Source organism: Lichenostomus cassidix, chromosome 4, assembly GCF_008360975.1.
Source record: "Lichenostomus cassidix isolate B80296 chromosome 4, HeHo_3.0, whole genome shotgun sequence".
Lineage (NCBI taxonomy): Eukaryota > Metazoa > Chordata > Aves > Passeriformes > Meliphagidae > Lichenostomus > Lichenostomus cassidix.
The window spans coordinates 61,900,606-61,925,376 of NC_139484.1; the positions used below are offsets into that span (position 1 = coordinate 61,900,606).

The 24,771-nt window shown below is 45.1% G+C and overlaps 1 protein-coding gene across 2 annotated transcripts; it reads right to left on the bottom strand.

Moving 5' to 3' along the window:
- Window positions 1-241: 241 nt before the first annotated feature.
- Window positions 242-24,771, bottom strand: SMYD1 (SET and MYND domain containing 1). Of its 2 annotated transcripts, XM_085059525.1 has the most exons (10): window positions 24,335-24,770; window positions 15,579-15,755; window positions 14,726-14,939; window positions 13,171-13,301; window positions 11,400-11,438; window positions 8,558-8,750; window positions 5,078-5,170; window positions 3,802-3,965; window positions 2,082-2,250; window positions 242-661 (listed from the first exon to the last, which is right to left on the bottom strand). In XM_085059525.1, exons 1-10 carry the CDS (start codon window positions 24,469-24,471, stop codon window positions 503-505), a joined length of 1,476 nt encoding a protein of 491 aa, XP_084915651.1. In that variant the 5' UTR covers window positions 24,472-24,770; the 3' UTR covers window positions 242-502. The 2 variants fall into 2 exon arrangements, with proteins under 2 accessions (XP_084915651.1, XP_084915652.1); XM_085059526.1 differs by lacking the exon at window positions 11,400-11,438 and having other exon boundaries at window positions 24,335-24,771.

Sequence of the window (24,771 nt, forward strand, 5' to 3'; positions counted from 1 at the left end):
AGAAAAATATCATTAATACAAAACACCATCTGTGGGTCTTGTTCAGTTTGCATTCAATGCCCACAGGTGTATATGACACTTCTTGGAACTGGCTTCCCACTTCTACCATCCCATGGACACCACTGGAAAGAAATAATGTCATCCCAAGGAAGTGACAGAACCCCTAAGAAAAAGAAAATCAACTAAAATTAAACAAAATAATTCAGAATCAGGACTTGTGTAGAGAGAAACAGGCTTCCAATAACAATGCAAATAATTTTATAACAAGGTTTTTTGCTTTGATTTTTAATGCCTTAGTGATAGAAAAAGGGATGTTGTTTCTTCTGCTTTAAGCCCTCAGAAGATTTTTCGGGATGCTCCCCCAGCAGGTCCATGCTGTCAGCCTTGTGCCACTGGAAACAATCCTTATGGATATATCTCATTGGGATATCACATTCCCAGTGTTTGGAAGTGCCACAGGTGATGTTACCCCACAGGCATGAATTGGTATCAAGCTCAGGGTTTATTCCTTTTTGTGGAAGAGGCTTGGTGCGTTCTCATTGCTGGGTTCAGGCATGACTTGGATCTTCTGGTTTTTGAGGGCAGCTTCCCTCATCTTGTAACACATGAACTCGTTCTGCTGGAACATGCGCAGCTCCATCTCCGTCTGCACGCGCATGACCTGAGGGACACAGCAGGTTACACACCCTGGCATGCAGGAGACCTCAAAGCAAGTGAATAAAACACTGCCAGCATCAGGCACTGTCCCCAAGGGATGTCCCAGGCCATGCAATGACTGAGGCACTTTGCCCTCAGTGTCCCCCCAGCAGGACCAAAGCTGACTGGACACATATCCCGTTCCTTTCTCAAACCCATTTCCTGTGTACTGAAGAAGGCATCAGCCTTTCCTGCATCCAGGTCTTCCACGGGCTACTGGGGAGCCTCATACTCCCAAAACTGCTGCAGGACCTAGAGGTGATGCTGTGCAGAGCCAGGGAATGAGTGCACACCCTGGGCCTGACCCTTTGGGGTGGTACATCATCAGGGTCACCTCAGGTGGGAGGAGAGGGATGCTCAGTCTCACAGTTGCACCTCTAGCACCCCAGAATTCATCATGAGCAGAGTCATTCCTAGTGCTGCATTATAGCAGAGGATCAGAAAGGATTGTAGGATATATATTTCACACCTGTCTGTGCATTTATTCAGCCCTGTGTTTGAAAGCACAGAGATAACCATGTGCCATACATCCATTATTTTACTCCTAAAGTGTGAAGGGAAACATGAAAATTGGAGTACTGGGATCACACCCTTTGCTATATACAGGGAAACAGTCAAGAGAGTGGCTTTAGGTGGTATATATAAATTTTTCTGAAGATACAAAATTGCACTGATAAAGGTTATAACTCTGCTATAACGGGGACTAAGACATCAATAAAGGATTTAATTTGGTATCCTGTAATTTTTGGGGGTAATAAAGGACCATGTTGTAAAGCCAACAGGTTATATCAAGTGAGTAAAATGCTCAAGAAATGATAAATCTCCAGCTGCAATTGTAAATAGTTCCTTGTATCTGATCATATGTAATTCCCTGGGATTTGCAGCTCTTGACTCTAAGCTAGGAAATGCACTTATCAGTCATCTGAGGAAAAAATACACTGCTGTTAGAAGGCAGGAGGAGTGGTAAATAAAGAATGGACACCAATAAAGAAAATCAATTGGTAAACTGGGCACATCCACCATACGTAATTTGATATACTCAAATTGCAATGTCATCCATCTGAGAGGAGTAAAATCATGCTGTTAGAAAAATGGGAGGCTCAGTCTTTGGGCACAGCAGTTTCAAAGAAGATTCAGGGGCTCAGCTGCCTTTTCTAATGCATGTTCTGGTGCAGGATAAAAGCTATTTTTCAGGGATGAAAAACTCCAGTGGGAAAGGATATGTACTTACTCTCAGACTGTAACAATCTAGATAAAACCACAGCCCTAAGAAGAAGCAGTCAGTGCTTGAAACATCTCTCAGCTCTCACAGATAGTTGTTTCTACAGCTTGACTGTAATCTTGCCCACATAGAGAACAGAAACAAGACAGGAGATGACACCTACCTCCAGGTCTTTGGTAATGGGGTGGGAAGGTCCATGGGTTATCAGGAGAATGGCATAGGCTTTACAGATCAAGCCATGGCCAGCTTCAATGAGGCCAGCATGCCAGTGAGTCACTCCTGCCCTCATCACAGCCATCCCCAGCTGTGCATTGTTGGGATGGTATATTTTCCTGGAAAAACATTGGGTAATTTTAGTTCAGGAGAAAGCTGGGTTCCCAAATGTGTGTCATTGACATGTTTGTCAAAGAGCAGGTTGTTTACTCAGGTGAAGAGCCTGTTGCAGCCAGTTCCCCCGAAATGTGCCCTGCTTGGAAAGGGGCAGGGACACACTACTCAAGGACAGAGCTGTACAGGGACATGAGTTATGAAAGATGGGATATGGCCAGGGAAAGTTCAACACCTGGCCTGGAGAAAGACAAAGCCTTTCATCTTATGCCAAGAGAACACCAAGGTCTGTCAATATTTTGGCACAGACAGAGCCCAGGTCTGACCCTACAGCTCAGCTGGTATCAACTTGACTTGACACACACAGTGCAGTGACAATGCAACAATCACCAGCTTTTCATTCAAAGACAGAAGAGAAACAGGTGGCCCAGATGCTCCAGAAATGTTCATCTCACACTCTGCAAATGCATCTTTTTCTCTGGGGATTGTCAGTGCCCTAGGTGGGGAAAATGAAACCTCTCCTCTACATCCAACTTCAAAAGGTGAAGCAGATTTAGAAGCTGTTTGCACTTAGCTGAAAATCTGCTCTCAAGGGCTTATTTGGCACTTTGAGCTGGCAGTTAAAGCAAGACAGGAAACTACCATGGTCTTCACTGTGGTCTGAAAAACTGAGGAACAGGGAGGGGAAGGAATTTCCTCTGTGTCAGTGAATTAGCTCAGTGCCAGGGCTGGGACATGAAGTTGCTTGTCAGGCCTGCAAGCTAGGGAGGTGACTCTGTCACCCCTCTGCAAAAGAGCAAAATATCACAAGCCTTTTGGAGTAAAACTAACCAAAAATACAAGTAATGAGTGTGAGATGCTCTCAGCAGAAGAGTGAATGAGACAATGAATTGGGTTTTCCTCTCTTCTCTACAGCTTTCATTATTTTCTTTCTTTCTTTCCTTTTTGTTTTTTTTTCCTGCTAAATACTCATCAGTCCTGTCATAAAACCTGAGTAATAGTAAAGCACATCATTTTTAATGTGAGGTTTACCCAGAACTATGTGAACTAAATTTGAATTTCTTTATTCTCACTGAGCTTTTACCACAGAACTATAACAACTAAGCAAAAAAAAAAAAAATCCATGTACTATTCAAGAGTGAGGGGATATCTTGAGTGACAGCCATTTGACATGGTTTCTCTTTTCTCTTTGACCCTTCCTTCCTTCAGGATGCAGGGAGCAGATTAACTCCTGCAGTCACAACCTCTCTGTCCTGCACCCAGGCTCTGTGTCTCTTGCCCTCAGGGCAGATCTGAGATGCTTCTGAGACAAAACCAAAAGGCCAGTGAAAGACATTTCTAAACCATTTGCCAGTTCCAGTTTAGTAAATCAAGGTATTTGGGAGCTTTTGTACACTTAAGAAAGAGTCCCTCTCTGTCTGGTGATACAAAAAGATCCCCATATGAATTTCACCACCACTGCCCTGATGGGAGCAGACTGAGAAAATTATTCCTGTAACACACTGCTTAACATTGCATGAGCACAGAGAGCTGCCAAAAGTAGAGCACAGACTCACAGGTAGCCATCCACCATCCTCTTGGCATAGTCAGCTGCTTCCTCAAACATCTGGAGGTAGGAGAGCACCTCGGAGGCAATGCTGAGGATCCTCAGCAGGTAGATGTTTGTCTCCCCCAGCACAGGCTCCTGTTTCTTCAGGCAGTCACGGCACAGCTTCACAACCTGAGCGTGGAGGGAGCAGGGAGAGGAAGGGTAAGTCTGAGCACCTCTGGGCCTGAGGCTGCCACAACAAAGCCCTGAGGTTTTCATGGTCCATACCAGTCCCAGAGGCCATCAGCCTCTGTGAAGGTTGGGGAAGAAAGGATGTGCTTTGGTTTGTTGAGAAACATCAGCCTGGGAAAATGATTGGCACTCAAAGATTTCTCTCCCAGGAGAGGTGATGAGGAAAAAGTGATGTCTACTGCTCAGGAGAAGAAAGACTCCAGGAGGTTGGGTGTTGTCAGACACCGAGTGCCCACAGGACTCTTACACCTTAATGCTGTCCACCCAACCTCCTGAAAGCATTCAATGAAAGGAATACTCTTAATGACCCCTTGGGGCTGGAGATACAGAGCTGCACTCTTCCATGCCTGACCCAGCCATGATTCAGTGTCCAAGTTTCTGCTCTAGACAGCTTCAGCCTTTTCCTAAAGACTGTTCAAACCCAGAGGTTGTTACTCAACCTGGAGTGCTCCCTGAGGAGAGCAGTTAAATATTTCCTGGGTGAGCAAAAGAGGGAGAGAAAAAGAAATTACTCAAGCTCTCTCACCCTTTGCCCTTGCAGCCTGGGCTCCAGGTCAGACATGGGTGTCCTACACCATACACCCATCCTCAGCACCCAACAAATGAGCAACATGAGGAGCCAGAGCTGAAGAGAATATCAACACAACTCAATGTGAGACAAGATGAAACTAAACTATCCTCTTCTATCCCACTCTCAAACCCACTGTCCTTTTTATGAGGCTACCTGGCAGAGCTGGCTTCTTACACCTGCCCTATAACTCATGATTTTCACCCAGGAGGTCCTTGGCTCAACACCTGTGCCAGTGGGAGGTGCTGGAAGTCACCTGAATCTCCTTGTGTCATCACTACAGAGGAAGTTAGCTTTACAGAGGGCAGAAACCTTGTCAGCTTTTTCAATCTGAGCTGCCAAGACGGCAGGAAGCACCTGGGGATATTCAAGCTGAAGCAATGGGGAGGTTGTTTCACCTATAAATTATTAATGTAGAGCCAGACAAGGTCTGCTTTCCTGGGCACTGTGTGTACAGCAAGAGAGCAAAAGCACCAGGACTCACCTCATGGTAATGTCCCTCCATGCGGGCTTTGTTGATCTTCTCCAGTGTGTCCTTGGAGAATTGGATCACCTCCTTCACTGTGTCTGCAGAGGGCTGGGGGTGACATCAGGAAAACCAGTGAGGAAAATGCACTGCCTGACACATGCCAAAATACCCTGGTTGAAAGGATGCTTGATGGGATGCTTCCCACATCACTCACTTCCTACTGCTGGCTGCAAATACTACTGTGCCCCTCAGACCTGCCCAAGGCTGAAATGGTCCCAGTTCCAGGTCCTGCTGATTTCAGCAGGAGTGTTGCCCATCAGGGTAGTGGCCATGTGCCTCTGGCAGGCATGACTGGGTCCCTCAACTCTCCACACCATTTCTCCCCTCTGAAAAAGGTACAGAATTCATCCTGCAACTAAGAGGTCTCATGAGATACCAGAGAGGCTGTGAAAGCCACCAGCTGGTGAGTATCAGGTTCTCCTAGAACAGCTGCTTGAGAGGAATGAGGGTCTTGAATGAGAGATTGGTGGAATAGGAAAGATCCCTGAATTTTACCCACCCTGAGAAATGCTGTCATTAGGTCCAAGTACCCTAAGGTGGCTGAGCTCAGATTTCAGCTGCACACAGAGAGGGAAATGTGTTTTCCCACACACCTCAAAGAAGTTTGCATTTCACCCTACATTTAGAGACATGAAGCACATCCAGGCACACCTAGTAAAACACTAATGAGCTCATAATTAGCTGCCTCCTCTTTCTTCCTTTAATACTGAAATACAACCGGATATCCAGCACAACCATTCATCTTCTGTTTCTCTGAGCCCCATTCCAACTATTGCATTTTACAACTATTTTCATTTTCCAACTATTTTCCAACTCTTCTAGCATTTTCCAACTATTCTAGCTATCATGACCTTCCTTTTCATAAATGGGAAATCTGAAATCAACCCACAATCATGTGATGCCAGGAGTATTTGGGAAGAGCCTGGTCTGCAGACACACAGCAGAGCCAGCAGCCAGGAAGGACCTCTGGGTGTAGATCAAAAACAGAGACCTAAAATTGCAATGAAGGCTGAAAAGATTGGGAGTCAGAACTGTAGGACTGCCCTGTTGTCTTTTTCTCACACCTGGTCAATTAGATTTTTGAGGAATCTGAAATGCATCTGGTGGGGAAATCCTCTTCAAAGTTTAGTATTGAAGGAAAACCCACAGTTTTCAGAGCCATTTGCCCCCCATCTATTTATGGATATATTTGTGTTGTGATTTATTGCTTACACTGAAGCTATTGTAGCTAATCAGATTTGAGCAGCACACAGCGTGTCCTGGGGCACAGAGCACATCCAAAGGCAAAGTTAATGTCAGTGCAAATCACATTGCTGTGCTGTCTGGGTCAAGACTCCCAGAACAGGGACCTTAAACAGCATTTCCACAGTGGCTTTGTCTAATAAAAATACTCCCTTGCCTTTACTAGACTTCTAAATCTGTTGCCATTATAAACAATGGGAAATTTGCTACTCGTTGGAAGGGGTGAAGGACTGGAGGTTGGAGCAGCTGTTGAGGATGGAAGCTGTCAGTCTCCCATGTATTCCTAGTGCTTTTTCCACACAGCTGTGAGCTCTGCTGCTCCCAGCAAGTGTGCCCGAATTCAGGAAATGTGGCACAGACAACATGCTCTGCAGGTGATGTCAGCCTGGACACTTACTGTCTGTGGCTGGGGTGTATTTTTAATAGCTGAAATCATGCACCTTGCATGCTCACAGGCTTTTTCTGCACAAGCACTTCAGGTTGTGCAGGACATTCCCCCAGAAGTGCATGTTTTCCTGCTGTGTGCACACTGCTAATGCTCACAAAAAGGGGATGGGGAATCCCTAGTGGGAGGTGGCCTTGCCCAGGGCAGGGCAGATGGAATGAGGTGATCTATAAAGTCCCTTCCAACTGAAGTCATTCTGTGATTCATGGTCTCACTGTTCACTCAAGGCTTGATAGCAGGTGTTGAACGAGAGTTGAGATTTTTTTTATGCTGTCTACTGGAGAATGTGTTCAAAAATATTTCTGCAGAAAGCCAGATAAAAATCCTTCCTCGTCAGAGAACTGAGTACAGCTTTATATTATAAGTAGGGAAGCACAGTAGCCAGGATTAGCTTTAAGATGAAGATTGATAATTTAAAATGGGGTTACATAGCAGGGTCTTTGCACTAGAGAACTTGACCCAGCAAGGAAAGGGTCTCCTCTAGTCCCACGTCCTGTGTCCCATAAAGGAGCTCCCTTATATCAGCTCAACACTATTTCTCTAAACCTTTCTCAAGGAGAGATTTATACTCTGCAATATCCAGCCTTTCCTGACTGCCATCTCTCTGAAAGGAGTTACAGGACTGAGCTTGGCTTCAGGGCACCTGCTGAGCAGGGGCTGAGGGCTCTGTGCTCCTTCCCAAAGGTGCATCTCACTGTGCCTCTCCTGGTGGCACTGCTGCTCTGAGGTCACATTTCCTCATCCCACCTTTTCTGTTTGGTTTCCCACCTGCTCCACATCATCCCCTGGGCTGTACTGTGATTCATTGTGTGAGTTCAACGGTGCAGAGCAATGATTGATGATACATTTAATTGCCCTGCCTTGTTTTGCCTTCCTTTATACACTATAAAGCTTGCAGGAATAGAAACCCCCAACCCAAAACTGCCACAGGGGAAAAAACCTATTATCAATCATATCCTTGGGCAGAAGAACTGAAAAGAAACTCTCAGAGCTGCCAGAATACTCATAAAGTGGAGCTGCTGACCAAGCAACACATCCCACTGCCAATAGCCAGACACAGCCTCATACCCTCCTACATGATGGCTTGTGAGACCTCCAAGGAAAAGAGAGATTACTTAAAAATGAGCAGTCAGACACACGAATTCCTCACAGTCAGTCTGCCCACAGCAACCACGCAAAAATGTCAAGTGATGGTGCAAACTCCCTGTGACAGGCCTTTGCAAAGAGGGACTGAAGTTCAGGCTTCCCACATTCCTGGAGCTGGTGTGATGGTGCAGAGATGGTTAGTCCTATCTCAAGAGATCACCTGCAACACATTCCTCTTTCTGCTGCTCAAAATGTAGATTCCCTTGCAGTTTTTCAGAAAAAAACTTACAATCTAAATGCTGGCATTTTTCTCAATTGCAATTATATCACAATAATTTTCCAATATTTTTGAATTCTGTCTATTGATGGACTTTTAGGTAAAAGGCAACGTCTGTAGGCTTTTTAAAATTAAAAGCTGCACATATTTTGCATTATAAGGATTAAGATGGCCTTGCATGGTGGGCTTCAATTGGTGTTGTGCCCAGTCATGTTCAGTTCAGTTCTCGTTTTTTACATTGGCACTAGTCATACTTTTGCCAAAATCTGACTCTTTTCCTATCAAGACTGTCCCCATGCTGAGAAACCACAATCCTAGAGACCCACCAGCTTGGTGGAAGACATCCAGCCACCCCTGGCTTTGGACAGAGCAGGACAAACCATACCTTGCTCTCCCCTGCCTTCACTGCCAGCATCAGGTCATCCTTGAGCTGTTTCTTGCAGTGCTCACAGGTGCAGTCGAAGTAATACTGCTTCTTCAGCTGCTTCCGCCGCTCCTCGCTCAGGTTGAGGAAATCCACGTAGGAAACAGTCAGCTCATCCCCTGGAGAAATCTTGTTCAGGGCCCGCAGCTCGATCCTGGGGGCAAAGGAGATGGGAGGTGCACTTGGAGAAGCAGCAGAAGGAGAAGTGAAGCCACAGAGCCACCAGGGACAAATCCTGTGATCTGCCCTGCCTAGCTGAGCCCTTGCCCTAAGGCACTGCTTTGTCTTCAGGGATGCAGTGCAGAGGTGAACAGCAGTCTGGTTGACTGAATACAGAGCAAGAGCACAGTCACACCAGTTTTTCCTGCCCCTCTGCAAGTCTTTGGCAGGGATATGTAAAGGTCTGAGATATAAAGAGGTTATGGCACCATTTTTTATCCAGATGGGGGCTGAACCTAGGCATCAACTTTTATTTGTTGCAAGAGATCTCACCAGAAAAAAACAATATTGAGATCAGAAATACACACCAAAATGCTGAGTTTGGATTTTGGGTCTTTTTTTAAGTACTGCTTTGCATGCTACCCACATACCCCTGGCTATACTCCAAGATCCTGAGCTGTGCTGCCTTTGGTATCATTTTCTCTTTGAAAAGTTAAAAAAAAATTACCTCTGGGCACTGGGTAAGTGATGCCCTCACCCTGTTCATGCATTTCCACATAAAAGCTTAGAAATAATTATCTGGAAAGAGTCTATTTTTAAATAGCTCATTTGACCTATTACCACAATTCAATTGCCAGTCTGTTACTGAAATCCATGGTAAACCCTGGATGATGGGATGATGGGATTTGGAAAGACAGATCTTTTTACCTGCCTTTCCCTCATGTCATTGCCTGCAAAAATAATGTGGACACTTGAAATTATTTCTCTGCTGTTCCACTCCACACAGACAATCTCTCTGTTACTCTGGGCCATCTCTCAGCTGCAGGGGCTAAACAGGCATACCTGGCTGGAGAATTTGGCCAGAATGGGGAAAAAATCCATCAAATACCAACTGTGAGGTGGTTCTTCTGTAACCACCTCCTCTCCCAACTACTAGTGAGCTCAACACTGTGTTTAATGTACCTGCTCTCAGATAGGTGGGGGGACCTGCTGGCTCCCACATGAATGTGAGGTGCTTTAGATGGAACCCAAAAAAAACCTCACTGAAGGCAGAGGTGGCAGAGGACTCACAGGTATCACCAGGTGTATTAAAAGTAAGTCTTTTTGGGGAGGACCTGACTTATTCTGTGTGATCACGCTTTTGCAAAGGGATTGTAATTCTCCTGTAATTCCCTTTTAATTCCCTTGGTAATTCCCATTACAGGCTCTCAGCACCACAGGTGTTCTGAGTCTTCCAGCTCTGCTAAAGCTGCTGTCAAAATTCCTCTCCAAAGCTGGTCTTGACCTTCTCTGGGTGTTGTCATACCAACAGCATATTTCATACAGAATTTATTGCTAAACATGCCATTGTCACGAAGGGCAGCTATTAGTCATGTCACAACCACAGGAAAATGCCAGACAGAGAGAGGTGCAACCTGCTACTCCAGGAGGAAGTGCCTAAAAAAAGAGCAATTCCCACCCGAAAGGTTTACACATATAAACATTCCTGTTCACACCTCACAGGATCCTCGTTAAAGTGAGTCATGCAACCAGAGAAGCAAAATCAAGGCTCTGACTTTCATGATGCCCCTGATAGTCCAAGCACTGTAGGAGTATTTTAAGCAGCCATCCCTTGTGTGGAGGGGATTGATAGCCTTTGGGGTAAGCCAGGAAACACATGGCATGTTTTAAATACTATAGTTAAAGGGACACTGTCAGCCAGGAGAACACCACTGAGCTTTTCCAGGGCTCTTTCCCCAGTGTCTGCCACGAGCAGCAGGGACCTTGATAGCTCCTTGAGAGCACAAGTGCCTGATAGCTCAAAGCTCAAATGGCCCCAAACAGCAATGCTAATCAGAAGTGAAACCCATTTAGCCCTTTTTTTAAGGCTCTATTTATAATGTACTGAGTAAGATTCAATGGTGAAGAAGAGCACTTCAAATGTATTTCACATCTTATTTGAAAAAATTGCATGCCTGCTTGAAATTAAATTTTAAAGACAACAGTGTCTCCTTAAGAGTACTGACGATAATATACCAAATGCCATAAGCTAAGCAGAGGCACTTTTTTTTTACACATATTTTTGTGATTTATTGAGTTTGGATCAGGTAACAGTGGCATCATTAAAAGGTGGAACATTAATCATGGATTATGATAAAAAAAAGAATTGAAACCTACATCTCACAGTACTGCTACTGTAGGCAACACATTCCTCGGGCACAGTTTGTTGCAGAAGAAACGTGGACTATTTAGTACGTCAGTAACACAGTCATTTCTCATCTCCTAATAGGCAAGGTTTTATTTTGGGCTGTACAAGATTAGTGAGACCTTGTTCTGACTTTCATGCTCTTGCCACAGTCAGGGGAGGAGAAATGAGAAGTGGAGAGGGGAAATACTGACAGGGAGGAAGCCAAGGGAGGGGGTGGGAAGGCAGAGAGGGAATTCACCCTGGGGAAGACAGTCACAGTATTACCACTATCATTTTAATTTACTACAAAATGCAGAGGTAAGTGAGGTTTGGGTTTAGTGGGGCTTTATACAGGGGAGGAGGAGAAGTTTAGAAAACAGAGGGAGCCCCGTGGGGTCTTTGCATCTTTTCCACTAAACAAGGGGCATGAAGGGTACAGGGTATTGGAGGAGAATGATGCTTTCAAGACTGACCCACCTCATCTGTGTGTGGAACATTGATCTTACAGCCTCATGACTGAAAGACAAAACAAACATCTGCAGTTTGCACACGTACAAGTACAACAACAACAACCAGAAAAAGTGTTTTGTCCATGTCCACGGCATAGCACTGGACATTGTAGTGACAGGAGACAAGGGGGTCCCTGTGCCTGGCTCATTGGCACTGCATGAGAACTTTCCTTTTGCTATGCAGCTGCCAGGACCAAATTGTCCATCACTGGGCCATGGAGGATTTGGTGGAGAACTGCCCTGGCATTGTGATTTTAGGAGCAATCTAGGTGAGGGAATGTGCAAAACCTGCTCCTGACATTTGGCAGGAACAAGGGGATTGGATGTCCTGCACAGAAAGGTCTCCACTGACATCAGCAGTTGTGCTCTCTAAAGCACAGCTTGAAATGGAAAGCAGGCTGGGATATCAGCCACAATTCACCTGGCCAATAACCAGATGGTCAAGTTTAAAGTCAGAAACCAGATACATGTGGGACCTTTGAAAACCTGCCAGGCAAATAAATACCATTCCTGTACTTACCCAGAAAGTCAGGGTGGCTATTACTGCTGGTTACCTCCTCCACTGCTGGGAGCTGTTTGGAGGGACTCTCCCATCACCCCACTATAGATCCAATCCAGGGCAACTGGATATCACAGTACAGACTCCAACCTGACTTTGGATCAGACCTTATTTACCACCAAGGTAATCATGAATTTTTGTTTTCTCTGTGCTGATTTACCAGCTACTCGATAAATGCTAGTGTAGTTTTATCAGGGAAAACCAGCAGTGATAACTGGAGTACAGAAGCAATGTGTTAGTTGAAAAAAGAGAGGCTAAGGGGAGTTAAATTAGACCACTAAAGTTTGGTGAAGGCAGGTAGCTGTAAAATCATAGCAGAAAGTTCAGAGGAAATCCTGTGGCTGTGCAGTTTTTGGCAAGCAATTTCCCACTGTTAATATCTTGCACACACTGCAACTTTCTGGATCAACAGCAGTTTATTTCTGTCATAGCTTGGAAACTGGGAAGGGCAGAGCATCCCTCCTGTGGGCTGCCTCCACTCTCAGCCCTGCTGAACATCCCCACATTTCCCACTGAACCTCTTTCCATCTGACTTCTCCCACAGAAGTTTTCTTACAGGACTTGGGTGGGAATGAGGAATGCCCAGAGACTGAGAGCATGCTGCACTCACAGGTGACTCTGCTTGCAGATAACAATCACAACTGTAATTAAGGTGCCGTTGCTAAAGAGTTAATCAGTGATTAATTGAGATGGTAAACTCTCACCAGATGGGGTTGTATTAGGAATGGTTATAAACACACCAAATAGTAATACACAGCTTATTGCAAGCTTTGGTTATGAGAAACTCTTGGACTGTGGACTCAGCATAATCCTTAATAATTTACTAAGTGGAATTATGCCTTAACTGTCTATAAGTGAAGCTTCAATAGAAGGGGTGAATTAAACAGCTACTTACTACTTTATCTGCCTATTTTGGGTCTACTTACAAAACTCATAAGAAACCTGGGAAAAATTCTTTGCTGGTTGCTGGATTTGGGGTCAAATTTTGTGTATTTGTTGGTACATTGGATGATATTTTTTTGAATGACAAATTCATCTTTAGATAGAAAATACTGATTTTTTTTTTCCCCGAGCCAGAGAAGAAAATAAGAATTAATAGATTTTCTGAGGCAGAGATCTGACTCTGGGGCTGCCTGTTAGGATCCATCCCTACTGCAGCCAAGGAAAGAAATCCACTCACTTGCCATTGTTGAAGACGACGGTGCAGTTGGGCCAGCAGTCGTGGTTGGCCTGGCAGAGGTTGGGGAAAATTCCCACACCAACAGCCTGCAGTCCTCTTTGGTCACTGAGGGTAAAGCCATTGCAGCTGATCTAGTCCCAAAACACAGGCAGGAAGAAGCATTAAAGGAGAAAAAGCTGAAACACTCCAGTGGGGATAAAACATCAGAAGAGGGGAAATGCAGGATTCATGCAGAGGGACCAACCCAGGGCAGAGCTGAGTAAATGTTAGAGAATATTTGCTGTCAGTGTTCACTTGGGATGCCTAAGATAAACTTGGTTTGGCCATGCATTGATTTCCTTATATTTGGTTCCTGCAAATAATTCAGAAAAAGGTCACAGGAAAATGATTTTGAGGCAATTCAAGCAGAAAGCAAAGGTCACACTCATGGAAACAGATATCAGTTAGAAATTAACCTTGACTGCTGCATTCAACCTGGTCATGTTTGCTGGGTTGCCCTCAAAGCTCATTAAAAACCAACAACTACTCTTTGCTATAAATTTTTAGAATGACTACTTTTGCATGACATATGTACCAAGAAGGAATAACTTTAGTTTTCTATATGATACACTACTACCACACATGAACAGAACAGCTTTTAGTCACCAACATAAATAATGGAAACATCTGCAAAGAGAAAATGTGATTCGATAAACCAAAGGGAATAATTAACTTGACTGCTGATTATTTTACCCCATTAATAGTTTTATTTCCTTTGTGAACTGATTCTGTAGTTTTTCTGTAGTTCCTTGTTTCTCCACAGACAAGCTGTGCTGGTAACTAGCACTTAGGGTCTCCCTGTGTCCAGTGGACTGGATTTTCTGTGGTGTGGGTACCAAAGGATGCTGTGTCCTCTCCCTGTACTGGGACTGGCAAAAGCCAGCTTGTCTTGCACAGCAGCCACTGGCAGATGGGTGAGCAGGGAATGTGTCTCCTCTTGGCAGTGTTGGGAGCTGAGGGGGTAGTGCAGGGATACCCCATTTGTAGCAGGGCTGAGGGCAGAGAAGCTCAGCCTTCTGAACTGTCTTCTGGGAATTTCCCTCTCTGCTACACTGAGAACAAAAATTTGTAGTTAATTTAATAATACCCATTATTAATGGATATTATTAAATATACTTAGCGTCTTCTACTGATTTTATTATATGTATTATGTAAATGTAAAAAATCTAATGCACACAATATTAGCAGATATTAATGTATCTACTAAAACAGATCTGCTATATTCAAAGACATCCTAGGTGCATCTACTAAAAATATATTTAGGTTTTCTCATCTCTCCCAGGTACAGAGAGATGCCCAGCAGGACTTGTGACAACAATGCAGCACCTGTGATTGAGCAAACCATTTGTCTGCAAGTCTAGACAGCCAAAATGTTTGAGCCCTTGCAATGCCTCAGTTTCCCTGTGGCAGTGCAGAGGAGAAGCAGGTGGGGAATGGGATGAAGTCAGCCATGCTCAAATCAGGCCAGCTGGAGAGTTCCTCTGGAAAGCTGGCATTGCAAACCCTCCCAACATACCACTCCAAATATGTGGGAGATGAACTGCATCCCGAACTGCTGGCAGTGGGGTGGCCAGAACTCCAGGAAACTCTCCACATCTGTGCGCAGCTCCTTCTTCTCCTCCTCGCCAAAGCTGTCCACGTGGTTCTGCAGCTCGTCGATGGACACCAGGCAGCCCTCGGACAGCCCACTGCCCTCCCTCTCAATCTTCCACAGGATTTGGGCAGCCAGCCTGGCCAGGAGACACAGAGGGTGTTAGCAGCACCAGCACCACAAGGAGAGAACAAAGGACCACCAGGATTCCTTTCCTGGGTAGGGAAATTGTGTGCAGGCAGACTGAATGGGACAGGCTCAGCGTCAGATGGATGATAGATGGTCACCATCCACAGGCTTCTGAAGGAAAGGGGGCTGCAGGGTTTTGTCCCAGCACCAGGGTTTTGTTTTCTCATCTGGAGAAGTGCTACAGACCCCCAGGTCTCCAGCCCTCCACAAATGCTCTCATTTCCTTGAGGATTCCTCTTATTTTCTTATGATAGAGCTGGAACATGGAGACAAATTAATGTATCCTACAGGCAAATTAGGGAAGAACTCATCTCTTTCACCTTTCCACCTTCTACCCAGTTTCCCACACCTCCTAAACCCATTCAGGATGGGTTTGCCTCACCACAATAAGAGTTTTTGGGGCCCAGCACCAAACAAAGGAAAGAAAAAAGCAGGAGCACCACTGATGCTCCTCCAGGTACCTATCCCTTCAGCTCAGGGATGCTCCTGGACTTTGCTACACCTTCTCCCACCTCCACCCTGCCCAAATCAGACCACCCAGCTCTTCCTTGCCACAGTATCTCCCAGGTCACCGGGTGCCAGCTCTCACCTGATGTTTTCAGTGGGTGCCTTGCCGTGCCTCTTGATGGCAGAGCACTCATTTTTGTGGTTGAGCCAGGCTGCTCTCTGGCAGGTCCTGTCGCAGTAATAGGCAAACTTGCACTGCCCGCAGCGGTGGAGCCTCTCCTGCCGCTTGAAGCAGGTGTGACAGATGACATGTGTCAGGCTGGAGGGACAGAAGGACACGTTGGCTCATTTCTCAGTCACAGCCAGCCCTGCCCAACCAGGGTCCTGCCAGCTTTGCATCTCTGGGCTCCCCACAGCCACTAAGGATGGACAGCTCAAGTCTTTTAGGGAGGATGAAGAAAAATCCCACCCAGCTTAATCCTTGTGTTCTCACCCAGTGCTGTCATTGTAAGGTAAATGGTCATGGAATAACTGGGGCTCCATCAAAAGGGACATTTTCATCTTTGGGGAATTCAAAACAGGATTTCCAAGAAGCACCCTACAATTTATGCATGTAACTACAACCAAGGCTGGAGGAAGAATGCACATGAGGATACTGATTAGGAGGTCTGACCTCATGTTCTCCCTCTGAGAGTGTCCAGGGTCCCAGTTTGAGGGGAAACCTCCCCCACATGCCCCTTCATGTGTCCAGCTACTGCTCTTAGAACTTAATTCATATAGAAGGAGGGGGAGACACTTTGGTCTTCTGCCCAAATGACTTTGGAACTTTCCCCTTGTTGCTAGAGAAGGCTTTTCACTGCCTGATTTGGTATCTCCAGCTGTCTGCTTCTCTCCAGGCAACTGCCCACTTTATCTGGGCCTCCAGCCAGGCTCAACAGTACAGGAGAATTTAAAATCCCATCACTCAGCCACTGCTGGTGCCAGCAGGGAGCTTCTCCTCACTGCAAAAAGCTCAGGGGCCACAGAGGTTTCATGATCAAGAGAAAATTTATCATTGTGCACAGTGCAGGGTGGGGAAACTGAGGCATGAGGAAATTAAAAAAATTGATGATTCAATAAGGAGGATGTGCCACAGGCAGGAATCAGACCCATGGGCCCAGAAAGTTCATCCCAAAAACTGCCCTGTTGCTCTACTATACCTATATATATATATATGTACATACACACACACATACATATGCATATTTATATCTATCACAGTACATTTAAAATGCATTTTATTTTCCCTGAAAATATTGTGTGAGCTGCTGACATAATCTACCCTGTGCCTTGGCCCTTGCAAGATAAAGAGGGCCACTGATTTATAAGCAGGATGACCCACAGCAGACAAAATAAGGTTTGGAAAATGAGGTTTAGGAAAGCCAGCAGTGCTGGAGGGCAATGCAAGGCAAGCATCTGGGATGGGGCAGGGGGAAGCATGTGTCTGGGAAGGGGGATGCAGCCAGCTCCACTGTGTCAAATGGAAGAGCTGGGAGCTGGTGAGAAATGTGAGGCTGTGCTCTGTCAGCTGTCAGGTCAGAGGGGCAGAGAGGTGCAAGAGAGATTACAGTCCTTGTAAGGCAAAGCAGAGGCAGAGAGCTGATAAAACCTGCGTGGTTATGTTGCACCAGGAAGCACAGGGAGATATCTCACATGGGGAATGGGGGTCCCTCCTGCCACCTGGGTGATTTAAGGGCAGTCAGAAAGAAAAAAAAAATCCAAAAAAAGAAGTTTCCTTGTAGAGAGGAATGACAGGTTGGAAGGGAATGTGGTGCAGAAAAACCCAAGTCCTCTAACAGGTGTTTCTCTCCCCTCAGTTTTCTCCCCAAGAACAAAATAATACTGAAATGCTGGCTTTGCATTTTTATGTTTATTGCCTAGGGTGGTTCAGATTTTCCAAAGCAGACCTGGCTGGCAGAACTTACCACCACCTCTGGAAATCCCTTATTTCTGAAGAGATTCAGAAATGCACCAAAAAAGTTACACAAGACTTTCTGAGAAAGCAAAGGAACAGTTTGCGTGGTATTGGGACTGCAGAGACAATTACTCACAGGTAATCTGACTGGCAAGTGTAAGAAATATTGCATCTCTTACAAAGCCATGATGTAATCCTCCATGTCCTAAAATGGTTTCAGAGCAGACTGGATTTATACTGTGTGTTAGCAGGACTCCAGAGGCCTGGGCTCAGCTCTAGGCATAGCAAAAGAGACAGGAAACCCAAGTATTTGAGATCTATTTCTTAAATCTTCAACTAAAATTGCTTAAGCATCTGCAAACACCTAAATCCCCAGGTGTCCCTTGGCAGCCATGCAAACTCCTGCTGTCTCAGAGGAGCTTAGAGCTGGATATCCCAAAAGGGAATGGCAAAAGGGGGATCTGCCTTGGCTTAGTTTGATACCATCTTTGATACTTGGGTTTTTCTGTCCTGGAGACAGACAGGACACCAAAGGCATGCAGTGGTTCAGTCTCCCCTCTCACACTCTCTGCAGTGTTAAAGTTCTCCAAGTGGAGCAGCCTGAGATTAAACCTAAGTCTCTCAGCCTGTGGAAATCATTGGAGAATGTTTTTTTTATTTAAAAAACCTTCTCTGTCTGGTCTAGAAAGTGTTTAACACAACCCAAAATGGCTCCAGATATCCCAGCCCTCCCCTCCCAGTACAGAGCAGCCCAGATGCTGCATGGCCAGGCAGCACTGAGAGTTTCTGGAGAAAACCCTGGCGAGGTGACTCCTGCTGTGGCCCCACCCAGGAGTCCTGGAGGCTTGAACCCTCTGGGTCTTGCTGCTCAGCTTCCCTTGCTTTATGCTGTGCCTCTGAGGTGATCACTGCCATCTCCCACACATAGTGAGAACTGGTTCTCACCCTGCCCAAAAGCAGGATCTCCTTCAGTGCAGTGATGCCTCCAGCCCATCAAAAAGCTTGCCAGGTCAGGGATTTAGGACTGACTTAGAGGGCAGATGCCACTGAGTGACTTTATGGGGAGCCTCAGGTTTCCTTGGCCTCCCAGCCCAGCATCAAGCAAGCTGAACCCTGAAGAGCTCACGTGCTCTGGTGTTGCTTAGGTGAGACACAAAACTACAGCTAATCCTGGATGAGCTACAGTGACAAAGCAGGGATTCACTGTGCCAGACAACAAATGCAAGAGGAAGCAGAGCACTGACAACTAAACCATGGCTCCTGCAAGTGCAAGTCACAGTGAAAGCAGAAGAAACAAATAACTCTTGTGACTGCTTGGATTGGATTCAGACAGATTAAGGTCTGTTGGACCTGCCAGGACAGAGGGCTGAGCACTGTCACAGGAAATGTATTAACCTCATCTCTGAGACATGCACAACCCAAACATCTGCCATGCAGCACCCACAACATCTCATTCACTGGCCTGGAAAAGCCAGGTGAGATAGCTTTAGTGCAAAGAACAATTTCATTGAGTAGCTGATGGACACAGTGAGTAGCATACAAGCAGTTTAATATGGGTTCACCTAACTTTCACCTATTATTATTGGCTGGCTGGGCATCTCTTTCTTTAATCTGCTACAGAAAACAGTGGAAGAACAGCTTAAAATGAAGGCAAAGTCTCCTTGGCTTTCACAGCAGAGGCTGTAACACTTCATTAAAGACAATCCCCTAAGGAAATGCACCTGCTGTTTCAGCAGTGAAAGTACAAGGGAGGTACTCAGTAGTTGCCTTCTATGGAGGCTACCTAAAGATGAATTATTAGCATAAGAATGGGTTTGCTCCTTTAAAAAGGGGTTGGAGATTAGTATTTTCATCTTTAAAATGTCAGGGATGACATATCCTAGGTTGTCTGATTTGAAAGGAGGATTTATTTTAGACTCATTTTTTACTATTTTATTTTTAGTCTTTCATTACAAGATTTCCCAGCCTTTTCTCAGAGGTGTGGGTGAGGTTTCTTAAAAGAGCTAGGTTTTCTCCTAGGTTTTATTTGAGCTTTTGAAAAAAATGAGATAATAATAAAAAAATCAAGCCCCAGAACATTTTAAAAAAATGTGAGTAGGATCACATTAGCTCTCCGTTTTTATCAGTATCAACTCAAAGAATTTGTTCCCATAATCTTTTCAGAGTCATGCTGTTATGGAAAATTTTGGATTTCTTAGATCCCTAAGTTATCCCAGCTACAATAACAGAGCTCCCAACGCTTCCTTGGAAAACATTCTTGACCTGTTTCACACATCAAAAAGAATTGCAAAAATGGCATGATCTCAGTTTTTTAGCAATTTGCAGATCACTCATCAAGCAGATCTTCAGGTGATCTTGGCTTTCTACCACACAATACTGCTTCCCGTGACTATACTGACTTCCCTTGTGTGTCCCCCAAACCCCACTGGTTAAAGAGCAAACCTCCTCCTGGCAGAAGCTGACAGAGACATATGAGGAATCCCCTTGCTTATAGGAAATGTAAACTCTTACAGGCTTGAGAGCCAACTGATGTGCCAGAGGAGAAGGTCACACAGAGTACAGTCTGAGCCCAGGCACTGGGAATGCCATCATCATGAAGGTGGCAGGGGGTAAAGGAGACCTGGGGTCTTCAGGGAGAAAGCAAAGAGGGAGGAAGGATTGGAGAAAGATGCAGTGAAAGGCTCAGGGGCCTTGCAAATTGAAATATTACCCCAACAAATGCAAAGAATCACTTGAGAAGTTGTATTTCCAGCTTTCTAATTCTACATTAGGGCAAAGCAGGCCTGACACTGGTGTCTTCTGAGTGATATTTCAGCTGAGAACAGCAAGGCTGAATCAGAGATCAGATTGTGTCTACACTTTATGTGCCTACCCCCTTTCCATCAGGATTCACTGTCTCTCTAAGCAGCCTGCTCTTATTCAGGTAGAAGTTACAGGTGTGATACAAGAGTCAACACCAAATAAACACTGGCTTAAGGAACAAATTTATAGGGAAAAAAAAAAATCAGAATGGTTTGGGTTGGAAGAGATCTTTAAAGGTCATCTAGTCCAACCCCCCTGCAATGACCAGGGTTAGCCTAGTGAGTCATACCCTGGCCTTAAAATCTAACTGTGAGCTGGCTGGTGTTTATAGGAACCTCATTTTTCTTTGAGTTTGATATACTTCTAGATGAAAAGTCTCTGGCACTGTGTAAAACTGTTGCTCATATGACCATCATGGGGCTGAAGAGTACAAGCCCTCACCAGCCTTAATGACTTTAGGGACCTTCAGGGGCTTCCAAAGTGGGATGCAGCCTGTGGATTTAGACACCTAGATGTGCTCATCTGTACCCCCTGTGTCTGAGCAGAGATTCCCCACGCTCAGTGGGGTCTGGAAAGTCATTCAGCTGAAAGGTAGGTGTCTGTGTTTAGTGCATATTATAGTGTTCCATTGGTTATATGGGCACTTAGAGCTGGATTCACTTGTCTGAACACAGGAGTCCAGGGTTAGGCTTTGCAGGGGCACCTGAGGATAGAGTTTTGTCAATGAAAACATTTCTCCTTTTCCTAGCAAAATAAAATTCTCCACATCTCAAACTCGGCCTCCTATTGAGACAGACATCCATAAAATGCAGTTGGGTGACAACCTCAGGTCCAAATTACTTCAGCAGCTCCTCACATCTATCTGTCTGTCTATGTATCTACCTCTCTCTCTATCTACATATATTAATCAGGTTGGAGTCTGTACTGTGATATCTAGTTGCCCTGGATTGGATCCATAGTGGGGTGATGGAAAAGCCTCTCCAAACAGCTCCCAGCAGTGGAGGAGGTAACCAGCAGTGAGAGCAATCCTGAGCTCTGACTTTCTGGGTGGTAAACTGAGGAACAGCATTTTATTTGCCTGGCAGGTTGTCAAAGCTCCCACATGTAACTTGTTACTGACTTTAAATTGACCATCTGGTTATTGGCCAGGTAAATTGTGGCTGATAACCTAGTCTGATTCCCATTGCAAGCTGTGTTTTAAAAGTACCACTGTGCTGTATCTCTGCAGAGCTGCTCCTGCTAACCTCAAAAAGACCTTTGCTTCATCTGCACATCATATGCAGTCACACAGAAATCACTATGTGGCCTCTGCAGTACAACTGCCATCTATATGCCTTTCAACAGCAAAATCAGGGGAAGGATTTCAGGATCTTCCACAGAACACACAGACAGGGAACAGACTTCCCAAAGGACTGAGTTCTTCAAAGGGCTGCAAAGTAGAAACCAGCTCTGCACTCTGGTGCTTCTGTGTGGTCTTTATGCACAAAGAAAGCTGAGATCTCTGGAAAATACAGTCACATATTTGGTGGGACCTGAGCCAAAAACTAAACCTAGCAATCATTCATATTTGAATCCCTGTTCCATACTACACATACACAGTGCTTTCATCAAGACATGGGAGATACTGAGTTGAATTAGGATGAGGGAATCTGGATTTTGGATTTCTCTGTGCAAACTGAGACCCTTTTTAATACTGTAGATTCAACATTAATTTTAGGACCTATACATGTGTGTTTGTGGGCAAAGAAAACCACAGGCCTCCCTACTGGCCTCTTCACCCATGCAGAGGCAACAGCAGTTCTTTCAGGGTAAAAGCAGCCACCATGGCCCAGTGTGGATTTATTCTTGCAGGCCATGCAAGGATCCAGGCAACCCTTCTTTGACAGCAATCAGTTCAGTGGGGTTTGGTGCAATTGGATACCCTGGGACAGCAATAGAAGGCACCTTTAAAACCAAAGCCCTGGGTGTGTAAGAAAAGCATCAGGGTGATTTCCACAAGAAAAAATGTGTGTTTTCATTATATCTCATACCCACATAGCCATATATCCCAGGATACACCCTGACAAGCACTAATCTGCAAGCATTTATTCTGTTTCAGAGATTTTGGGACTGTGTTTCCCCACTGACCTATATTCAGTGCTTTGGGATGAAATGTGTCACAGGAGGGTAAGAATCCATTACTATTACACAACAGTCTCAGAGAAGGGCTATGTTTAACTTGACTTCTTGCTGCTCAGCCTCTGGATCTGCCTCTGGGAGCTAAAGAAATCCAGCCTACGGAGGGAGGGAAACAGAGAAACCCATCTCTCCCCATCTGATATTTTCTGCTGGAAACCTCAGACTAAGACAGAGTCTGCAGTCTAAGAGCTGATGCAGTGATAGCTTCTGCCCTTATCTCACATTACACAAGTGACATTTGAAAATGCAGCAAAGTTGTAGCTCTTCAACATGGGCAGCTCTGCTCTACGCGTGGACTTCACATAGAAGAAAAAAAACCCTCAGCCCACCATCAGAGGACAAAATGTTTTCAGTGGTTTAAAAAGAAAAGCACATTTAATAAGCCATGTGGGAGAAATAATTGGCCAAAGGCACTTCGAAGCAAATCACCACAAAATTCCAGCTAGTGACATAAGTGAAACTGAAGTACAAGAGCTAAAAGGACACATCAAGGAGAAATGATTTTGTCACCAACTCCTGTAATTGAGCTCAGGGTTAAGACTTCAAGAACTCAATATTGTAAAGTGAAAAATGACATTTTTAATGTGAGTTCTTGCAATGACATATTAAAATAAAAACTAAAGGTGTCATTCCTGCTAATTGCAAAGATTCATAATCATGTTCACCCCCTGACAGTTAAAGGACAAGGAAACAGTGAAAGACACACAAAAAACTTTTTTCTTGCTCTGTCCATTTAATACCCAATTCTCTTCTACTGCCAGTTCTCACAGTGGCACTGATCAGCTTCAGCTACAAGATGACTGGGGTTAAAACAGCAGCACAACCTCTGCTTGTGCCCCAATGGGGGCTCATTAGCAGAGATGATTTAATCACAGAAAACTCAGCTAAGCAGAATTGCTCACAGCCCAGTTTCACATGCAGGGTATTTGCTAAAATCACTGGCAGTTTGGGGCTAAAAATTTGGCCTGAGGACTCAACATGATGCCCTGAAAGAACACTCACAACTTTACAAAGCTCAGAATGAAACTTTCAGCTGCCATCTAATTCCTCAGTTAAAAAATTCGGGCCACATGCTGTTCTCAGTTAGCATGCTATAAGGCTGAGCAAATTCCATTTGTGTCAGAGGTTTTAATTTAGATTTAGCCCAATGGAGATTAACATAGAAATTGGTTCTTTGCACCTTTTCACTTCCAGGTTATTTAAGTGAATCTTCCACAGCTTCAAAAGGGCAGAAGTTGACACCAACCAGCCACACCAGCAGCGAAGGCTGAGCAAATGTTTGTGCTTAAAACAAGCAGCGGAAAAGAAAAATATCCTTGCACCAGAACTCAGCATCTGGCTACATCAGCCTGAACATAAATTTAAAACCAGTCCCGTGAAAGAGCAAAAGCAGACGCTTGTCTCCAGTCAGCTCAGCCAGCTGTAAATACTAAATCTCTCTAACAGAAACAGTGTCACTGGCTGATCCCCACCAGCTCTGAGTTTGAGGGCAGTGTGTGATGAAGTTACAAGTGCAGCTGGAGGTGAGCAGAGCACAATGAAACTCACTTTTAGTATGCATTGCCCATCAGAGACTTCAGCAAAAAAGTCAGTCTGAGATTGTTGTACCCGAATTACACGAACTCCTGGAAGTTCAGTGCAGTGCAGCATGGGGCTGGTTTTGGGAGGCACTGAATGCATGCAACTTTCTCTGCATTTCTAAAAGGTTATGACACCAAGCACCTCGCAAGGTCACATCCTGGAAACAAACTGCTAAACATACTAAAAGTGAAAAAGCTGATCTGAGCCCTGGGAAGCACATTCACTGCAAGCTGTGAATGTGTCTTTACAGAAGTGCTTCTGACTTCCCTCCGATCCCTTCTCTGATGTCATCCAGTCACCTCCAAACTTTTATACAACCAGCCAGATGAAATTTTGCAGCGAGATTACTTTTGGTCTGTGTTTTTCAAGCGCTTTTCTCTTACCTGTCAAAAACCACGGCTGCATAGGCTGGCTCTGCAAAGATGACATCCCCAGGCAAGAATTCCTTCTGGGCTTTCAAGCCCCTGCCTTTGCCTTCAGTCGTGAACACTTCCACGGAATCCATTCCTCCTTTGGTCATCCCAGGGACCCCAAGGCTTGGGAGGTGGTATCTCGGAGCAAGCCAAACCTCCTGTCACTCCTGTCCACTTGGATGTGCCACGAGGCCACTCTTATAAAAGCAGGGCTGGTCTCCCCCCACCCCTGGCCACACGGATTCCCTTAGGAGGGTGAGGGGGTGGGAGCAGGAGAGGCAGGAGATCCTCTGCACAATATCACCGACCTAGACTGGACAGGGACAGGGCTGTGATTTCTGCTTCATTAGGAAAACCCTCTCCAAAAGTGACGTTGGGAAATGTTTCTCCCAGCCACAAGAAGTTGT

Bases quoted from the DNA above. Each gene is read 5' to 3' on its own strand.
- SMYD1 (XM_085059525.1), bottom strand. From the start codon at position 24,471: ATGACCAAAGGAGGAATGGATTCCGTGGAAGTGTTCACGACTGAAGGC. The intron at 15,756-24,334 runs GTAAGAGAAAAG...CTGTCCCTCCAG, and splicing joins GCAGCCGTGGTTTTTGACAG to CCTGACACATGTCATCTGTC. The intron at 14,940-15,578 runs GTGAGAGCTGGC...TCTCCTGGCCAG, and splicing joins GCACCCACTGAAAACATCAG to GCTGGCTGCCCAAATCCTGT.